Genomic DNA, 19659 nt, shown 5'->3' on the forward strand with positions numbered 1-19659 from the left:
GCTGCGAACGGCGACGAATCGATAATTGATGGTCATCATTAACACTGGCTGATACAGCTATGATATTTTCTTCAGTTCGCACACTGCGCAAACGTGTTGGTGGTTTGATGTCCAACAATGTAAATTTGGTTCTAAATTTAGTCACAACAGCTCGAATAGTCGATTAAACTGACCATAAAATAGAAGAAGCGCGCGATAAACTGTCTTAACAGAACAAGCATTTTTATAATAAAATTAAATGATTTGCAAGCGTTGTTCGTATGTAAGACGATTCATGGTTAAATTATAGACCAAACTGAAGATGTTTGACAGTGAAACAAAACACGAAACGTGCGTCAGTTGTTTAAACCAACTGTTTAAAAAGATAATAGCTAAAAACTCACCCGTTATATGGCATTTTTTTGTATTTGCAAAGCTTAATATAATACAATGTAAGAAAATTAAAATAAATGAGAATGAATAAAACCTTGTTAATTTCATAATAAAACCGTGGTAAAATAGGACTGTTCTCGAAATTCGTTGAGTTTGTTGAGTATGTAAATTTTATGTAAAAATAGAGTAGCTAAGCATAAATAAAACAATCAATTTCGAATTACAAAGTTATATTTGAGATTGATTCTGAATCTACATACATGTGAGCACACCACAACATCTCCTTAAGGCTGTGCCAAAATTTCATGGGAATCCGAGCAAAACTTACGGAGATCTAAACTTTAACTGAAATCGTCTGGTTAGGGAGCCTCTTACCAAAGGAAACGTGCAACAATTTTTGTGGGTTTTATTTTCACAACATCGAATTTTGTTTTTTCTTTGTTCCAATAAAACAAAAAAAAATCCAAAACAAACAATGGAAATAACGCTGCGAGACGAAATGATTTGCAAACGCTAAAAATGCTAAAAGTGCTTCTCAGCGCTTCTACCTTGCTTTATTTTTATTACAATTTTTTTAAGTAGAGGATTAACCATTTAACTTTATAAGCGATTAAAATTAAACAACAACCGAAAATATGCGACTATAAAACAATAACAGAAGGGCAATAATAATATTATTTTATTCAGAACATTTTTTACAATTTTGCAAAAAACTAAAAAAGGTACGATTAAATAATGAAGAAATATGCATAGAAATGACAAACCAAGTAAAAAAACCGAATAATATTACAAAACAATTCTAAAACAAAATTGTTTTTTTAGCAGAAACATCATTGATTTTGATATTTGGGTACTAAAAGAGAAAAGTGGTACTTTGCGGCTGAAAATAAGCATTTAAAAAGCGTTTGCCCACAAATATGACAGCACATTTAGCGGCGTTCTTCGCAGTAGGCGGCAAATGGCATTAAAATTTAATTATACAGCTTAGCAGACAGAAGCACACGCACGTAAGTGCGAATAGAGGCTTTAGCGGAGGCAAATGTGCTAAAGTGCAACGCGAAAAATACGTTTGGCGAATTGTGTGCATCTGCGAGACTAAAATCAAAATTCATGCAAGCGTATTTCGCTTATTTCCCCCCGAATAATTGATTAATGTATAACGGATATAGTTGTTGTTGTTGTTGCTTCTCTCTTTTTGCCTCATTCCTCCTTTTTGCATTACAACCATACTGCGCTGATTGCTTTTCATTCTTTTCGATTCCTTTTCTATTTATCTATTTACTAACCCGTAATTGGGAGACAAATCGCACCAGTATCCCAGCGTGCCACAAGTCCTTACATTCGCCAAGCGACCTAGTCAAGCGACCTTTTACAAGTTTCGTGACTGTCATTGTTCACTGGCACACACGCCCACACACACACATGTTTTACTTCAACTTGCCCTCTGCATCCGCAAGTGCCTTCTGCCGTTATGTACAATTACTCACTTTTAAAATGTTTCGGACAGCAAACAAATTCCACTCCCGAGAACAACGAAATGCCGCACGGCAACAACATGGCAAAGCTACGCATCTGCATGCCGCGTTCCTGGCAAGCGGCGGCGCCAGTTTGATTCCACCTCACGAATGGCCAACAGCGCGAAGCGTTGTGAATGTGATCGAAGAGGCAACCTTCGGGGACGAGAAGCGCATCCGATTGGAATGGTCCTTCTGAAAGCAAGTGCACAATGTAACAAAAGGTCGGAAATGGGCAGACATATTGCAGAAAGAGAGATGGAGAGTGGAAGAAAGAGAGACAGAGAGAGAAAGAGAGAAAGAAAGAGTTGGCCACGAGGGCGATAGAAATTAGTTAGTTGGTTAATAAAATAAGAAAAATTTACTGTAGTTTTGAACACTTTAAATATTTATGTACGCAAATGCACATGTGTGCGTATACATTTAGACACTCACACACTCACGTTTTATTGGTATATTATCATATTTATAATAATATTACAGTACATTATTGAAGTCTATTATTACGCATTAATTGGGACCCACTTAAACAACTTTTTGTCTTATCAATAAGCGATTGCCAATATAGTATTCCAAATTCCATATTCTATTAGTAAACCCAACCATGTTTCGCTGATACTCAAAACATTTTGCGTTAATATATTTCCCTTCGTATGGCTTAAATTTATTTTGTTTACCAATACAGCGGCAACTACTCTATCACCATCATATGGTTTTATCCTATGAGCCTGAACTCTTTTGGCTGGCTACTTTTTCAGTTTACCGGTCACAAACATACGCGGAAAAATATATATATATAATATATTTAAGATATTCTCTATTCTACATATATTCTGTATTCTAAATTCCATATTCTATTTTTGGTATTTTATATTTTATATTCTATATTCTATTTCCTACTTCCATTATCCCTCATCGTGAGTCTACACACCCTTTTGATTTTTTTTCATTTCTCTGTTAGAGCTTTTCTAATGTTTGAATTGCTTTTCATCTCCTCGTTTACTCACCCAAGCAACGGAACGGTTTGATCCAGCGGTGTGCCCCTTTGCATTTGGCAGAATTTAAAGCGCTCTGACGACACCAGCCACCGATTTTCTGGTAATGCGAAGATTCAACGATATTGGTGATGTCACGATTCGGATAGGCCTGAAAAGAAGAGAGTGACAGCGTTCGGTTTGGGAATAAATTATATTTAAAAGAGCTTATTTGTATACCTTTGCTCGAAGGAGATGAGACCTTAAAATTACTTTTTAAGGTATTAAAATAAGCAAAAAAAAATTACAATTTATAATATTTGTAATATTCTTATTTTTTCCACGCTAAAACCCTAACGAAAATAATAGAAGTTAAATACGTTTTAGTGCTGTTCGTTTTACTTTCCTGTGTAAATTATTTTTCGCAAAATAACTGTTTTAATGTTAGGGCCAATGCTATTTTTTGGATCCCTGAATATTTAAATTTTTAAATTTTCTTAAAATTTTTGTGATTTTAGATTCTTTAGATTTTTTCAAATTCTGAAGCAGAAGTCGAAAAATAAGACTCAAAATGCTAATAGTGCTAGTCATCACTCTCCAACACTAAAAGTGCATCAGCAAAAACATGTAGTTGAGTTGTAGTAAGCGCCTAAAAATATGCAAAAACTTTCATACGCCATCAAAAGGCTGTTAGGTTTATTCCATATGAACTGAAGGTAAGTTTTTTAGTGCAAGTTCCAAGTTAACTAGCCCTGCGATCAAGTTTTTTTCCACTGCAGTACGTTCTTTCAGAAACTGAAGTAGTTCGTCTGCTATCTTCGTGCAGTATCAGCAACTGGTATTTTTATCGGTATGTAAAGTGTTAGTCCATATGTACATCAGAGTCATACCATTTAACGAAATAGTTCGTAATGGCAAGAAAAGGAGATGAGTGGTCATCTTACAACTGGTACAATTTTAGTCACTTTCCAACTACTACGACTTCTGCCTTTAAATATTTAGCAATTTATGAATTTGAGTGTTTGCAGAAATGTTCAAATGACAAATTTGGAGGGTTAAACTAAGTTTACTAATTCTTTACAGTTATAGACCAATTAGAGAACCAAAAAGAGGACCTTGGTGATCTGCAGTTTCACAATTTTATCAACAAAACTCAACTATTATACCTTTCATATTTGTTGTTGATTAATGGAGTTTTGCGGTTTGTAGTTAATTTTGATATGAATCTGAAATAGAAAACAGCAATTAACAGCAAGCTGAACTTTAATTAAGTTGCAGAGTCGATTTGCCGATAATGGAACCTGCTTTTTGGTATAGCAAAAGCAGATGTGCCGATGTCCAAATGAAATTTAATTGCCAAAATGCAGTATAGAGCATAAATAAGTGATTGGAACACAGGATAAGTAGTTGATGCTGAAAGCAGATATCCGCAATTTGGCATGCCTATGTGTTTGTGAGTGTGGTGGGTGAAGTGAGTTAGTGATTAAGCGTTGAGCAGAGATATGCAGTTGTAGGGCATCATAACTAGGTGTGAGTGTGTTGTGTACAACCTTGACATGACATCGATGCAGTCTAAAGTGTCCTCCAACGATGAAGCAAAAACAACGAGATGCAGCGACAAAATGGCAACAACAACAATTAGACAGAGCATATTGAATTGTAACGATGCTGCCATTTGTATGCGCATATATAAGTGTGTGTGTTCGCATGTTTGTATGTGTGTGCAGCAGCATATTGCATTGACTGTTACTTTCAGTGTGGCTGCCTGTGGCAAAACGTGTGTTGACTACAGAAGTGAGCCGGTGGAGGCCACATGCAGTATGAGCCGTAGTTTCGCTTATAGTTTCTATTCTCATGCCTCATATTGGCTAGTGTGTGTGCCGTCTCGTTCGCGCCTGCTTCCATGTATGCGTGTCACGCAGGCACTTCGATTACAAAATCAATTTCGGCCAACTTAGCTCACCGCATACATTACACAGAAACGATAACAGTAAGCCGGGTCAGGATACGAGTGTATCAAGGAAACTGCTAGCAGTTTGAGGCGAATTTGAGTGATTGTTGTTGCTGTAAGCTGAGATAGCAGCGGAAGGGAAGTAAACAAGTGGTAGGCGTATTTGCAGGTGAACGCGCTGGTCGTTTGTCGAGTGTTGGCTGCTGCTCCAATTACAAGTATGTACATAAATCAATGCAAAGGCATCGAAACGCCTAAAACTAGGCAGCGAATTAATGCTTTACACAGAGTGGCATGCAACTGCAGGGGGATATCACAAGGCACAGCTGGTGGGTAAAAGGGGATTGGATTGAACAACATGCACTGTGTGTGAACTGCTACAAAAAGAATACAAACACACGCAAACAATAGAAGCATACACATTTTCATACCCACATACACCTGTAAGTTAGATAATCACTGCTGCTGCTCTGAAACTGTTGCAAATTAAACCGACTGTGTGCGGCAGTGAATGACAAACAATAAAATTAATTTTGCCATCTAAATTTTCGAAGCACTCACACAGCGTAATAAATATTTTCGCAACCATACACAATAAACAAACACATACAGTCACATACACAAGCGCTTTCGGCATCGAATTGCAGTGGCATTGCTGCAATTTCTGAAATTTATTGGAAATATGTTAGTCTCGTGTGGCTTTTTTTTATGTATGCGTGTGTGTGTAAATGGGTATGTGCTTTTGGTGCATATGTATGCACATATGTGGCGCTCACTCATGCACACGTACACATGCGGACTTTTGCATATTTTTTTTTGTCGTGGCTGCGTTACTCATACGCCATGTACAAGCGCTCATATTTTCTATACTAGGGATACCTATATTAGCGGCAATTGGTGATTCCGGCTTTTTGGGCTGTTTTTAATGCGATCCCGGAATGTTGGTGTTTTCAAATTTAGTAAAAAGTTACTATGCTTTGCCTTTGCTATACGAAATGGAGACATTTTCACGTAAGACATTTAAAAAAAATTCAATGTTAAAGGGGATAACTTGGTTTCGAATATTTTTTACGTATTTAGTTCAAGACCATTCAAACAAAAAAAATTCTCAAAACACAAAATAGTTCATAAAATATAAAAAAAATCAAAGGAAAAATCTTGGCTTTACAGTGTTTTGCGTTCAAAGAATATTTGTAAGAATGGCAAATGATTTAAATTCAAGCTAAAATTTACGCACAAAAATCATGACGAAGAAAACTCTGTGTTGCGAGTAAAATATGTGTCTGTTCTCAGCTGGAAAGTTAAATTTTACAATTTATTTTATTCCAAATTTTACTGAACTTTTAATTGTAAACTAGAATTAATTAATCAATTTCCTGGAGATTCAGTCAACTAAACGTGAACATTTCGGGATCCCGAAAATATTTGTGTATATTGTAAGCAAAAGTTAATAAATTACCTTGGGATTCAGTCAACTTAACGTGAAAATGTCGGGATCCCGAAGATATTTTTGCTTAAGCTTCAACACCTTGCACTGGTACAGTTACTAATAATGTCATTTCAGTTTAATAAGTCAATTCCGATAGTTTTCGGGATTTCGCGAGTAGCATCCCTAATTGCATGTTCTATTATGTTTTATTGTCAGGCTATGTGTATCATTCTTGCCTCTGTGCTAATGCGACAGAAATAAAACAATAAATATTAGTTTGCCATATTTGTCGCTGCAACATTATCGTTAAATTTTTTGAAAAAAAGTACAAAATATAGCATAAATTGCAATTTATGGCTTAGTTGTGGCATATTGGAATTTCAGTTGCAGATTTCCCAGTGGTTCATGCTATTGAATTGGGCGCAAATATTTTAAATATTCTCTGTGAAACTGCCGGAGTACGGCTGGTAATAGGCAGCCTAAAAGTATGTCCCTCTTTGTGGTTTAAATGGTTAGAGAAGTTTCAGTAGATTTTTTAATTTTTTTAAACTGATAAAGAGTAAGTTTTTGATTGCAGTTTTTGTCCACTTTTCTAGTTTAAGCCTCATCGTTCCATTTTTATGTCATTAAATTTACAATAAAATCCCACCACAGTTGAAATTGCATTGGCAAGTTGGCGCCTGCAACTGTATTCTGCATAAGTAACAAAAATTCCGAATTTAACAAAAAAAGTGATTATAGATATTTCATTCATTATGTGCAGCAAATTTTTGTATTTCATGTAGTTTGCTAAATCTTTCGTAACAAAGTCATACAGAACAGAAATTCCTACAAATATTACCTTAAAAGGATTTCTTACTCGCCAAAATTAAAACCCAAAGAAAGAAGTTCATGAAGTGCCTTTGTAATGTCGAGCGACTGCACTACGCATACATGAGAAAATCGATATGCGTTTGATATTGGAGCTCAGTTACTAAAACTGCATTTTAAATATTTTTTTAACTTGACATCGTTACTTTGAAATGTATGTATACAAGGGCTGTATAAAACTTCTTCTTCTTTAAAGTGGGCAGAATTTGCATCTACGTACTTCTGCTATGTTAAGGCGCTATCGAGTTACCGAGCAAGAGCAATCAACGTTTACGATTTTATGTGCTCCGATCAGCTGCAAATATATAGCATAATCACACAATCAATCAAAAAAAGAGAAAACAAATTTGAAAAATCTTTTTCTTATCCCCTTCGAACTCTGCTTCAGCGGCAGCAGTACTCGATATGTAAACATTATTTACAATAGACTTTTAGGCGCCATCAGAGCCGTAACGCACAAACAAAAGAAGAGCATTGATTACATACAGGGTTGGCCATATTAAACTGACCCATTGAGTAACCCTATAACTTTTTACTGTAATTTGAAATCTAAGGTTTACGTCAACAAGCCAAAGACACTAGGCGCACTTAAGGCCAATATCCGACGGGAAATAGCCGCCATATCGGCCGAGACGCTGGCCAAAACTATGGAAAACGCCGAAAAACGGGCACATTACGCTATACGAGCTAAGGGCGACCACTTGCGCGATATCATATTCAAAAAGTGATGTAAACGAATCTCCTTGAACTAAATTAAATGTTTTTCACAATGAAACACAAAAAAATGTTTCTTTTTCCATATTTTTTTAATAATCACATGGGTCAGTTTAATATGGCCAACCCTGTACATATCCAAATACGTGCTAAGGGCGACCACTTGCGCGATATCATATTCAAAAAGTGATGTAAACGAATCTCCTTGAACTAAATTAAATGTTTTTCACAATGAAACACAAAAAAATGTTTCTTTTTCCATATTGCCAACCCTGTATATGTATGTTGTGTGGTTAATTTTTGTACTAAGAAACAATTTTTTCTGTATTTTTAGCATAAATATATTTCTTCTGTAATGAGCGAACTAAATACATCCATTATTTTGAAATATTCCGCGGTAAATAAAAACATGAAGTGTGCAAATGATGCTCTTCATATGAAAATACAAATACATAAGATAGCCATTTGTTCTCAGCAGACCTGAAATATATTTCACAAACTCAAAAAGCCTTTAACTACAGCTAAGTTCATGTTGGAAATAGTCAATAAACCAATTTCATCCAATAATGTCACGTGTCACGAAGTGCATGCAAACCCAACAACTATCAGTGGCGATATTTTGATATCCCTATGGACAGCACCCTCTAATTATTTATTGTGTGCAAATATGTCCATGTCCCCACCGCTAGACTTGCCCAACAAAATATTCTCTCTCTCCCCCCCTCTCATACACGCATCATATTAGCTCATCTTTGCGGCAGCACATCTCACTTAATCTTCCACGCTAATAGACAACACTTCCGCTCCGCCAGTTGTAGCGGCCAACGAGCCAAAGCCAACATTTTGCGGTTGCGAGTGCCAAAGATGTGCTCATCAATTTCAGGCTTTTGAAATGCACTAACGACCATGACTCAGGCGCAGCACAATTAATGGCTTAGTTTGTGGTTACCCAATGATAGCTGGTGGCCACCAAAGCAACGGATGAGAAAATGGGAATGTGTGCATGCTTATGTGGTCGTAGATTTGAGAAGCCTATAGGTGAACCGAAGGCATAAAAAAGCTTTTGTTTGCATTAATAGTGGGGAAGCTGCGGTAGTCAGCAGTTATTTTGAAAGGAATGTGCATACTCGTATGTGTAGGTATGTAGGCATATGCACTGATTTCCTACAGATCTGTTGGGGTACAATTTTATGCACCACTATGCAAATACATATGAATTTATAAAAGTGCGTAGAGAGAAGACTGAGCACTGAATTGGCAGCTAACAAAAGCGCTTGTGGACACAGGCAATGCAGGTTCATGGCATGCAATTCAAGCACATCGGAAGTGGGTCATCAATAACAATAAAGCTAATTGAGAAATAAACCTAGAATTCAGTCAGTGTTGTAAAACAAATAAATATTATAACATAATTTGGCTTTGTCAATTAAATAACAAGAGTTATTAGAAACTGTTAACCTTCAATCGTGTAAACATAGAATTTTCTACGGTGTTCTTATCTCCCCGGTTTTTAAATAAAATCGGCTGCTTGCAATAAGCTAACAGCGCTTTGCTGTGAAAATATCATTAAAACCAGAAAAGCGTGGGGCATTTGACCTCAGATAAAACTGTGAAGGACTAAAGAATTGTATGTCATGATTTTTAAAACTTAAAAAAAGCCGGGACCTGGATGCAGGCACACAAGCACAAACCCTGTAATGAGGAAAATGGAACGCTACTCTGAAGTAATGCGAAAATGGTTCCAAGGTGGGCGACGGTTCCAAACGAGGAAGATTTTTTTAATCTCCGTACATAGCATTGTAGAGACTGCAGCTTTGATGATGTATTAGGGATTTTAAACTACCTCGTACGCAAAAAAAAAACAAAAAAAAAAACTGTGTTATCTAATATCTATTATCTGTATTATTTTATATTTATTATCTTTTATGGCTTCAGCAGGTGATTTCGCAGCTTTCGGAGTACTTTTGTGGAAGCTGAAGTATTATATTCGAATACTTAATGCTTTCAGAGGCCTAAGAGCACAAAAACAGCGAAATTACTGCTTTGACTTATCTTAACTTAATCTAGAAATTTGTATTACTTTATAAGAAAAGGAAGAAAGCTGCATGTTAAAGAGACTAAGCAGTTGAATGCGATGCTGTTTTTTTTCATGTTTTAGGGGTGTGATTCATTGGGTAATCTTTTGTTGAAATCTGAAGAAAGCAGTTTTGGAAAAAATCTATACTATTGTATACTGTATATAGCACGCAGACATTCATATAAAGAAACCTACAATTCTGTATAAAGTTGCAAGTTTACCCTTTCGCGATATTGTTGCCATATGGCAACAGTAAACTTTAAAAGGCCGTCAACACTCTGTTGTAAAAAATATCAACTTTGTTGTTACATATTTTCAAAAATTGAAGTTTAATGGTTAAACAGAAATAAAATAAATAATAACCGCCCATTATATATCGGTAATACAACATTTTTAAAGAAAGCCTTCTGGCACATAGCACTTCACTCTGAAATTTGTATTTTGCATTTTTAGATTTTTGAAGCATTTTGGGCAAATGTTTTCAACAATTTTTGAATAAAGTATATAGAAAAATGTTCAATCTGTCATTTGGCAGATAAATATTTTTTCGCTTGCAGCTTTAAAAGCTGTGCTAATTTTTAAAACTAAGCTTGTTGCCATATGGCAACAAATTTCTCGTAAGGTGTTAACTTGCATTAGATTGCAGAAGAAGTTTATTTGCGATTGAAACCAATACAAAACATTTGTTGCCATATGGCAACATTAAAAAAAAAGCACTTAACAAAAAAAAAAAAAAAAATTTTATTTGTATTGTTATTGGTCCTAAAATAAATACTCAGACTAAAATTTGGATTTTTTGGATGGCGCAATAAAAAGATGTACCGAAAGGGTTAAGTGTTGCTCGGTGTTCGATATGGTAAATTTGGAAAAAATGGCATTGCATTGTGGTATGTGAAGTTGAGATATGATATATAGTTTTGGCCTAATACAGGTATAGGTTTACGCTTTTTGCTTTTTATCACACGCGAAATTTTCTTTTTTTTTTCAAAACACTAATTTCGCTTATCATTTTTCTAGCTATACTATCTCCTAATAAGCTTATATGTACAGAGCTCTTATTTTTATTTTATTTTTCTTATTTTATGATTTTTTTAAATTTAAAATTTATTTTCAAACGTAATCAATGTATCGGCTTACGTATGGTGTCTTCATACTCTTAATAGCCTTCTTTGCCTGCTTGTGGTTTGATTTTTTTCAATTCACTTTAGCCAGTTGCACTGGACCCACCAATGCAAAGGTGAATGAAAATATACATATGCATTACTTGTATGTGGGTGTGTGTGTGTGTTTTTGTGTGAATGAATAAGTTTTTATATAACACTGTTGGTGTGTGCGTGCTTGTCTACTCATGCGTGCTCACAAGGTAAAGCCACTTGAACTATTTCGTATTTAACCACTTTGTGTCAACAACAGAAGCGAATATGCAAACACAGACAGATATGTGTAACACACACACACACGATACTTGCATATACACACGTATCTGTCAATGTTGTATAGGCAGTCATGTTGTAGTTAAAATAAGAACATAAAATGACAACGGCAGGCTCCATCGAATAGGCGAAATGTGTGTGAGCGAAAGAAATGTATGAATGTATGTGTGTTTGAGTTAATGGCTGTGTACATTATCCTTTTGCTGCATGTGGCATGCATATTTTCAAACATTAAGTGTGCGCGCATACCAAAACGATATACAGTTGCACGTATATGTTTTGTATATGTATAGTACCTGTCACATGTAATTTGTGTGTCTAAGTGTGAGAAGTGAGTCAGTTGGTGAAATGAATTCACGCGCACCAGCAGTGTGCGAGGACACATTGTTGACAAGGCTTTGGTGAAAAAAATCAACACGCACACCCATACATATAAATGTGAACCAAAGGAACAGAACAAACCAACAGGGCAGCGTTGGGTCAGACTGGAAGAACTGGTTGAGTGATTGGAATGAGTGTACAAAGTGGGCTCCTCTAACACATTTGCATGCCCATGCATGTATTTACATGTGAGTGGATGTGTGTTTGTGTGAAATCTGAGTACTCACGACAGGTGCAACACGCTCATTAGGAAACACGTTTCTAGAGGCTGGAACAATACCAAAAAAAAAAAAAACATAGAAACCACTAATAAGTGGAAGGCCTGCGAAGGGGGAATAAAGAAAGCAATATAGAGTGCGCCGATAGCTACAATGGTAAAGCAGAGGAAGGTAAGGAGAGTGGGCTGTGTGCTGGTCTGTGGCCGTTGTTGCGGTACAAACGTATTCTGTCGCATCAGCGCACATTTGGGTCGCCAGCCAGTTAGGCCACCAGTCAACCAAACAGCCAGCCAGCTAGCCATGCGGCCATTCGGAACAAATGTGAATGGAAAAACCTAAGAAAAGCAACCGAATAAAGGCCATAGCTAAAATGTGGCATAGGTGTGGGCTGAACGTAGAAGGAATGGCAGCGATACAGAAAATCGTAAGCGTGTACTCGACTAAAATTAGCCACAAAATAGTGGAGAAGAAAGAATTAGTATGAATTCGAAGGAAACACAAAAACAAGAAAAAAATGAATAGCAATTTGAAAAAAAAACAATAAACTGGCAATAAAACGGAAATGATACTGTGATGGAGAAAGTTGAACGCAGGGAAGACACAACAACAAAAAACAATAACGTGGATTGTATGGGAAGGCATATTGATCTGCTGACCAGCCAATACAGGCGAATGCACAAGCACACAGGCAACTCTAAACACTTAAGGCAAGGTCCACGCTCCCTAGGGATCGGACTGCTAAGCTGGGCTCTAAGCTACCGTAGGGGTCGGCAGGTTGCGGATAGCCGGAAAGCCTGTAGTAGCAGGCCAGTTGCGAAATAAGTTTAAACGAAGAAGCAACCCCTGACAATTGAGCGATCAGGAGCGGAGGATGCGGTATAAAAGCCAGCATAAATCTGATGAAGTTCTTGTGACAGTGGCGAGAAGACACCGCCTCTTAGATATAGGTGTCCACTTCATCATGTGTAGGCATGATGAGTAATACAAAAAACCAGGCGCGACGGCTCCATAATGGACGTCTCCCTGGTCAGCGTCTGTTCACCATGTTAGGTGCGGCTGTCAAACCATCAACAATGACGTTAAGACTGAGCCCAGTAAGGTCTTAATTATGGCGTACTGGAAAATGATTGGATATAGAACCTTCAGCTGACGACTGCACTATTCTGTTTCCTTAGTATGCGGAGTGGTATCCAGCAGAAACGGCATTCAGGCTAATAGTGCAGATGCCCCCGCCCCGTTAAAATGATGGCAAATCTCTAGGAACGCTCCATATTCCGTCGCCATCAAGTGTCGGCGTAGGTCTAGATGTAATATTCCTAGTTAACACTGATTCGGCTCTGAACTTAAGCTCCCATAAGTAGCCTTTGTCAACCCTAGCATGGTCTCCCTGCATGCAAAGATAACCATGGAATCGTCAATGGTGACTACGCATCGGAATATGGATAACGACTTAGAAGTTGGGGCCCATACAAAATGAATACAAATAACACAAAACTACAAACTACAGAAGAGGCTGAAGTAACAGCAAAAATCGCAACAACTATTGCAGATGGCAATAATGGCTGCGGGAATCTCCTTAAAACCCCTTTCCAAAGGAGTTCAAGGCTGACGCACTCGGCACCAGACACGGGAAGGACTAGATCGGCGTCACCGTGTATGCAGCACTTCGGTATCGTAAAGGCGATGACGGCTGAAGAAATGCACCAAGCAATCGGCGATAAAGTCAAGCCAATGAGGGATCTGATAGCGAGTATAACGGATCTCCATAAAAAACTAGGAAGATCTGTCTTTACCAGGCACCAAGAGGGACGAATGAGGCGAAACCTGTTATTCAAGACAAAGGTACCCAAACATCACCTCTGATCAAGCGCACCACGGATTGCACGCCAAAGAGGGCAATTGTTAACGCCGCCGCAAGCTCAGCCAAAAGAAGTAAAACTAGCCGGGTTGAAGTCTTTAGGAATACGTCGGTTACAACGAATGAGCAAACAAGCACAGAAAAATGGCAATTGGTTAAATCGAAGAAGAATCAAAAGAGGTCTACGCAGAATACTCTAAAGCGAGACGATAAGAAGACGGAAAAAAGCGACGCCAAAAACAATCGAAGACGGAGAAGACCACCACGTAAGGACGCTATCGTAGTCAAAAGCACTGGGAGCATCTCATATGCCGAAATCATGAAACGCGTTAAGACAGAGCCTAGTCTCAAGGAGCTTAGCAATAATATACAAGGAGTCAAGAAAACAGCCAAAGGAGAGTTACTGCTGCTGCTGGAAAAATCATCAGACCCAAATACCTCGAAGGTTTATGAAGCTGTTAAGGCGGCCCTAGGAGAAACTGTAGATGTCAGGGCACTTACGGAGCTGAGGCAGGTGAAAATTCGTGACCTTGATGAAATCACGACAAAGGAAGAAGTCCACGAGGCGGAAGCACAATTTCAAGAGCTAGAGGTACCTATCTCAGCCATCCTGGGGCTGCGAAAAGCTTATGGAGGAACACAAACGGCGACGCTAAAGGTAACACCGGAAATCGCTACCAAACTGGTGGAAGCTAATAAAATCCGTATAGGCCTCGTAATTTGTCGCATACGGGAGAATATCGAGCCTAAAAGATGCTTTAATAGCATGGAATATGGGCATGTGGCAGTAAGCTGTAAAATCACAGCTGACCTTACAAACACCTGCTTGAAAAGTGGCAATAAGGACCACCAAGCCAAAAACTGCACACAAACAGCAAGCTGTATAATGTGCAAGAAGGAAAAGGCAAGTGATACAGCACATGCGATGACCAGCAGCAAGTGCCCTCAATATCTGAGAGCTCTTAAAGAAATCCGGCAGAAATGAGGATCTTGCAACTAAATCTCAACCATTGCGAAAGCGCTCAGGACCTTCTCGAGCAGACTATACGGGAACAAAAAATAGATGTTGCTATACTTAGTGAGCCCTATAAACACAAAAAAGGCAACGGCTGTGCCTCTGACACAACAGGCAAATCAGCGATCTGGAACTGTGGAACACATAGATCCCAACTGATGAGCGTGAAGGGAGCCCGCAGATTTGTACGTGCGCGCGTTGAAGGTACATACATTTACAGCTGCTTTCTACCTCTCAGTTTAACCCTGCTGGAAGCAACAGGTATCCTAGAGAACCTCGCCCAGAATGTAAAGGAGCATAGACCTGTCATCGTAGCTGGTGATTTCAACGCTTGGGCTGTTAACTGGGGATGCCCACGGACAAACCCTAGAGGTCAAGCCCTTCTAGAAGCGTTTTCCATGCTAGATATAGCCTTGATGAATACAGGAAAGAAAAACAGACGTACCAAAAAGCGGGAACGGGATCTATAATCGACCTTACGTTCGTGAGTTCTAGTCTTGTTCGCTACACGAAATGGTTCCTCAGCCAGCATTACACCCGGAGCGATCACCTCGTAATAATCTGTGAAATAAGGCGGCATGGCGAAGAAAGGTTCCCAAATAACTACGAGACGAGGTACAAAGTCAAAACAATGGAGGTTGAGGTTACTGAAATCATGCTCGCAGATGTAACTCTTACGGGAGATGCATCTGAAAAGACTACGCAAACCATGAAACACTTAACGGAAGCATGCGATGCAGCCATGCCCAAAACTAGGCCCAACATTCACAACAGCGAACCTGTCTACTGGTGGACAGCAGACATTGCAGAATTGTGCAGGGAATGTAAAAGATCCTGGCGAGCCTACCAAAGATCCAGGGGTAGGGACAGTTTACAAGAAAACCAGCTCCAATATAAGCAAAGAAGAAAAGCGCTAAAAAAAGGAATTAAAAACAGTAAACGCCGGTGTTTTCTCCAGCTATGCGACGATTCCGATAATGATCCTTGGGGCCTTGGATACAGGCTTGTTATGAAAAAACTTAAAGTATTTAAGCCACTTCCAACAACATGCCCAGCTACTCTACGTAATGTAGTAGAAACACTGTTCCCCGTGCAAGACACTATACGAAACTACGAATTGGTAAGACTCGGTGAAGGCGACCAAAATGTGCAGTTAACAAACAAAGAAGAACTCCTGATGAGCATAAAACGGATAAAAAATAATAAAGCTCCAGGCCCGGATGGAATCCCCAATGAGGCCTTAAAAGTTGCAATCCAAAGTCGTACCGACATTTTTGTAGATCTCTACAATACATGTCTAAAGGAAGGTACATTTCCAACCCAGTGGAAGCTGCAGAAACTAGTTTTAATTCCAAAAAGATCTAAGCCTGCGGAAGATCCTTCAGGCTACCGCCCCCTGTGCATGCTCGACACCGCAGGAAAAATCCTGGAACGCCTGATCGCAAATCGTCTAGAGCCTCCGTAGGCGGAGGAGGAGGATGTAGGCGGTCTATCACCCCGACGATTCGGATTCCGGAAAGCCCGTTCAACCACAGATGCTGTATCTGCAGTCAAAATCATTGCACAGAAGGCGATTGAAGGTACTCGATGGCTATACGGTAGCAAGGAGTACTGCCTAATTGCGACGCTGGACGTTAAGAACGCCTTCAATAAGGCGAATTGGTTTTAGTTTCCACATTCCAATGTACATTCGTAGGATTGTCGCCAGTTACCTTTCTGACAGAACCTTGCGTTATAAAACCGATACTGGTGTAAAAGAGTACAAAATAACTGGCGGAGTTCCACAAGGCTCAGTCCTCGGTCCTTTGTTATGGAACGTTCTGCGTCTCAGTTTACCTCTAGGGTCACAAATTGTAGGATTTGCTGACGACATAGCTGTTGTGGGCGTGGCTAAATCACTCCATTAAGCCGAAGAAGCATGCACCCAAGCTGTTGGCATGGTAAAGAAATGGTTGTGCAACAGTGGTCTAACTCTTGCGGACCATAAAACCGAAGTAGTACTAATTAGCAGCAGGAAGATTGTGGAGTCGGCCAACATAATGGTGGGCGATCATGGCATAGGATCGAAGCCATTCATTAAGTACCTGGGAGTCATAATCGACCGTAGGCTTAATTTCAAAGAGCACTTGGCGTACGCGAGCAGCAGGGCAGCAGAAGCAGTAACTGCGCTAACGCGAATAATGATGAATATCAGAGGCCCTAGGCAAAACCGTAGGAGACTACTCAACTCTGTTGTCTCATCGATTATGCTGTATGCAGCTCCAGCATGGGCGGAAGCCACAAATTGCACCTCATATGTGAAGTGCATGAAATCAGTGTACCGATTAAGTGCCCTCAGAGTGTGCTGCGCGTTTCGAACGGTATCGGAAGACGCCATTATGGTTATAGCAGGACTACTCCCAATTAACGTAATGGCAACAGAGTATGCTGAAATATACAAAAAAAAAAAGCTACTTCAGAACAGGTGGCAATACGCGAGATAGCAAGAGAAATGGAGCTTGTCCCCCAACGGACGCTGGACGTACCGTTTGATTCCCACAATTTTCAAATGGGACCATGAACATGGACAGTTAGATTACTATCTGACCCAAATACTGACGGGACATGGGTGCTTTAAATCCTACTTACATAGGTTTAAGCACAAAGTCGACTGTTCTCATTGTGCACCAGCGGTAGAAGACGCAGAAGATGTTTTCTTTGTCTGTCTGCGATTTGTGTTCGAAAGGGAGGAATTAAGCACTAGGGTGGGGGAGCCAATTTCGGCTGATAACCTAGTGGATATTATGTTAGAGTCAGAAGAACATTGGTCCGCTGTATGTAATATGGCAAAAATAGTAATCTCCAAATTGCGTCGCGCTGAACAACAGCGTAGATCTTCATGGAGAGGCAATAGGCCACTTCCCCTCCCGTGAAGTACTACTTAACGGTTTTCCCGCGGCAGGGAAACGGAGCTGGGGTGGGTTTTTAGTGGGTGAGCCGAAAGGCAAGTCTCACACTTTTCGGCTTTCAATGCTTTGTGCCACCTCTATAAAAATAAAAAAAACACTTAAGGCGACATTTATGAGGTGGTAGGCAGAACAGGGTGGCGGGGCAGGAAGTTGATAAAAACACGTAGTTGATACAATGTGAGTTTTAATTAAATTTATAAAAATTGTTTGTGGAAAATCAATATATTAAAATAATTATAAATGATATTATACCTAAACTAATATAAATTTTTAAATGTTTCAAATTAAAGCGCAAAAGAAAATATATATAAAAATTTATCACATTTAAGCAAAGAAAAAATATATTCAAGATTGTTTAAAAAATTTTTGACATAACTTTGCTATTTAATATTTTATTTTATTTCCAAGCCATATTTTCTAAATTTATTGATATTTACGCCAATAAAATTTTTTATTTTAGAAAATTATCTACCATTTCAAGCTTTCCAAAATGTTTTGAACTAAATTTTGTATATATTTTTAACAGATTTCCTCATTAGTAAAACTTTAATTTTGTATTTAAATTTGATTTTATGTTATGTTCTTTATTTTATTTCGCCCGTTTTATCTTTTTGTTCCCCAACAAAATTGAATTTGTTTTATCTGTCTGTCTCTAGTTTGTGGCTGATTTCTCAAATTTGATTTTTTTCGCACTTTATTTTAAAGAACTATTTTTAAATAAAAACTTTTACATTACGAGGTGTGTGCAAAAAGTAAGGTTGACTTTTTAATGCAACGTTTGCGGGTAACGTACATTCGATTTTCGGTTTTTTTATTTGGTGCAATTTGGAAGCTTTTCACAGTTTTTAAATTTTTGTGTTGGTTTAAATTTTCAAATTGTTTCCATCATTTTACGTTTTCAAATATTGTGAAATAGAGAACTTTTAACTCCACAATATTTTCAAACATTTGAAATTTTCAAAACTTTTCAACACCAAAATTTTTCAAGTTTCAAAATATTTCGAAAATATTTTAAAATTCGCCGCATTATTTCATTAAAATCAATTTATTTTACCCTTAAATACACTCTCTTAAAAAGTTGCATCAGTTTGTTGGTACTAATTTTCGTCAACCTTTTCCATCACTTTCCATCGCGTCTGCATCGCCTCTTCCCCTAGCACAAACTTTCACCGGCTGGCCGCTTTAAGTGCTGCCATTTTTTTTCTTTATCACCCAATTTTTTTTAATTTTTGCATAATTTATGCGCCAGTCCCTGCCCTCGCGCCCCTGTCAGTTGCATGTGGGTCGCCATGTGGCGTAATTAAATGATGCTGAATTCAGTGAATTCATTAAGCGCTGCCACTGCCGCTGCTGCTACGCCACTTAAGCTAAAATGCCTTAAAGTGTGCTAAGTTATTTAGAAAAAATAAAATACGGCACAGCCATTATGCGCGCTCGAGCGTTTGGCAGTTTGTGTATGTGCAGCGGCTGGCGTGGCATAGCGAAAAAGGGAAATGGAGCAGTGAAATGATAAGACTAGCGAAAGAGGAGGCGCAAGCGAAGGCCAAGCAAGCCTGAGTAGAGAATATCACGGCACATAAAAAACTAAAGTAAACACGAAGCTGCATTAGTTTATGGGAGTTATGAGCCTAAATGTAGACTATACATGTGAAGCACGTTTTAATCGTGCTCATCTTGCCTTGTCATTTCTGGCCTGCCTGTGCGAATGGTTAGTGCTTATTTGTTTGTGTTCTGTTTTTTTTTTGCTCCTCTACTAGGTGAAATTCAAGCTTGGCTCTACTATGGCCAGTTGGGTTTCGTCTTCCTTCTGCCGCTTCTCAGCCGCTCAGCCACCACATTAAGCAGCCGTTAATCTATTGCTCAGTTTGTTTCGCTTTTCCACTTGATTATTTCGTCGCTGCCTTT

At 38.6% G+C, this 19659-nt stretch overlaps 1 protein-coding gene across 1 annotated transcript in view; it reads right to left on the bottom strand.

The window, feature by feature from the left end:
• Nucleotides 1-19659, bottom strand: part of LOC129238434 (amyloid-beta-like protein) — a 63992-nt gene that overhangs the window by 14042 nt on the left and 30291 nt on the right. The window contains exons 3-4 of the mRNA XM_054873458.1: nucleotides 2894-3032; nucleotides 1860-2081 (exon numbers count right to left, since the gene is read on the bottom strand). Coding sequence (XP_054729433.1) covers nucleotides 1860-2081; nucleotides 2894-3032 — 361 coding nt within the window. The remainder of the gene's footprint in view (nucleotides 1-1859; nucleotides 2082-2893; nucleotides 3033-19659) is intronic.

Source organism: Anastrepha obliqua, chromosome 2 (genome assembly GCF_027943255.1).
Source record: "Anastrepha obliqua isolate idAnaObli1 chromosome 2, idAnaObli1_1.0, whole genome shotgun sequence".
Lineage (NCBI taxonomy): Eukaryota > Metazoa > Arthropoda > Insecta > Diptera > Tephritidae > Anastrepha > Anastrepha obliqua.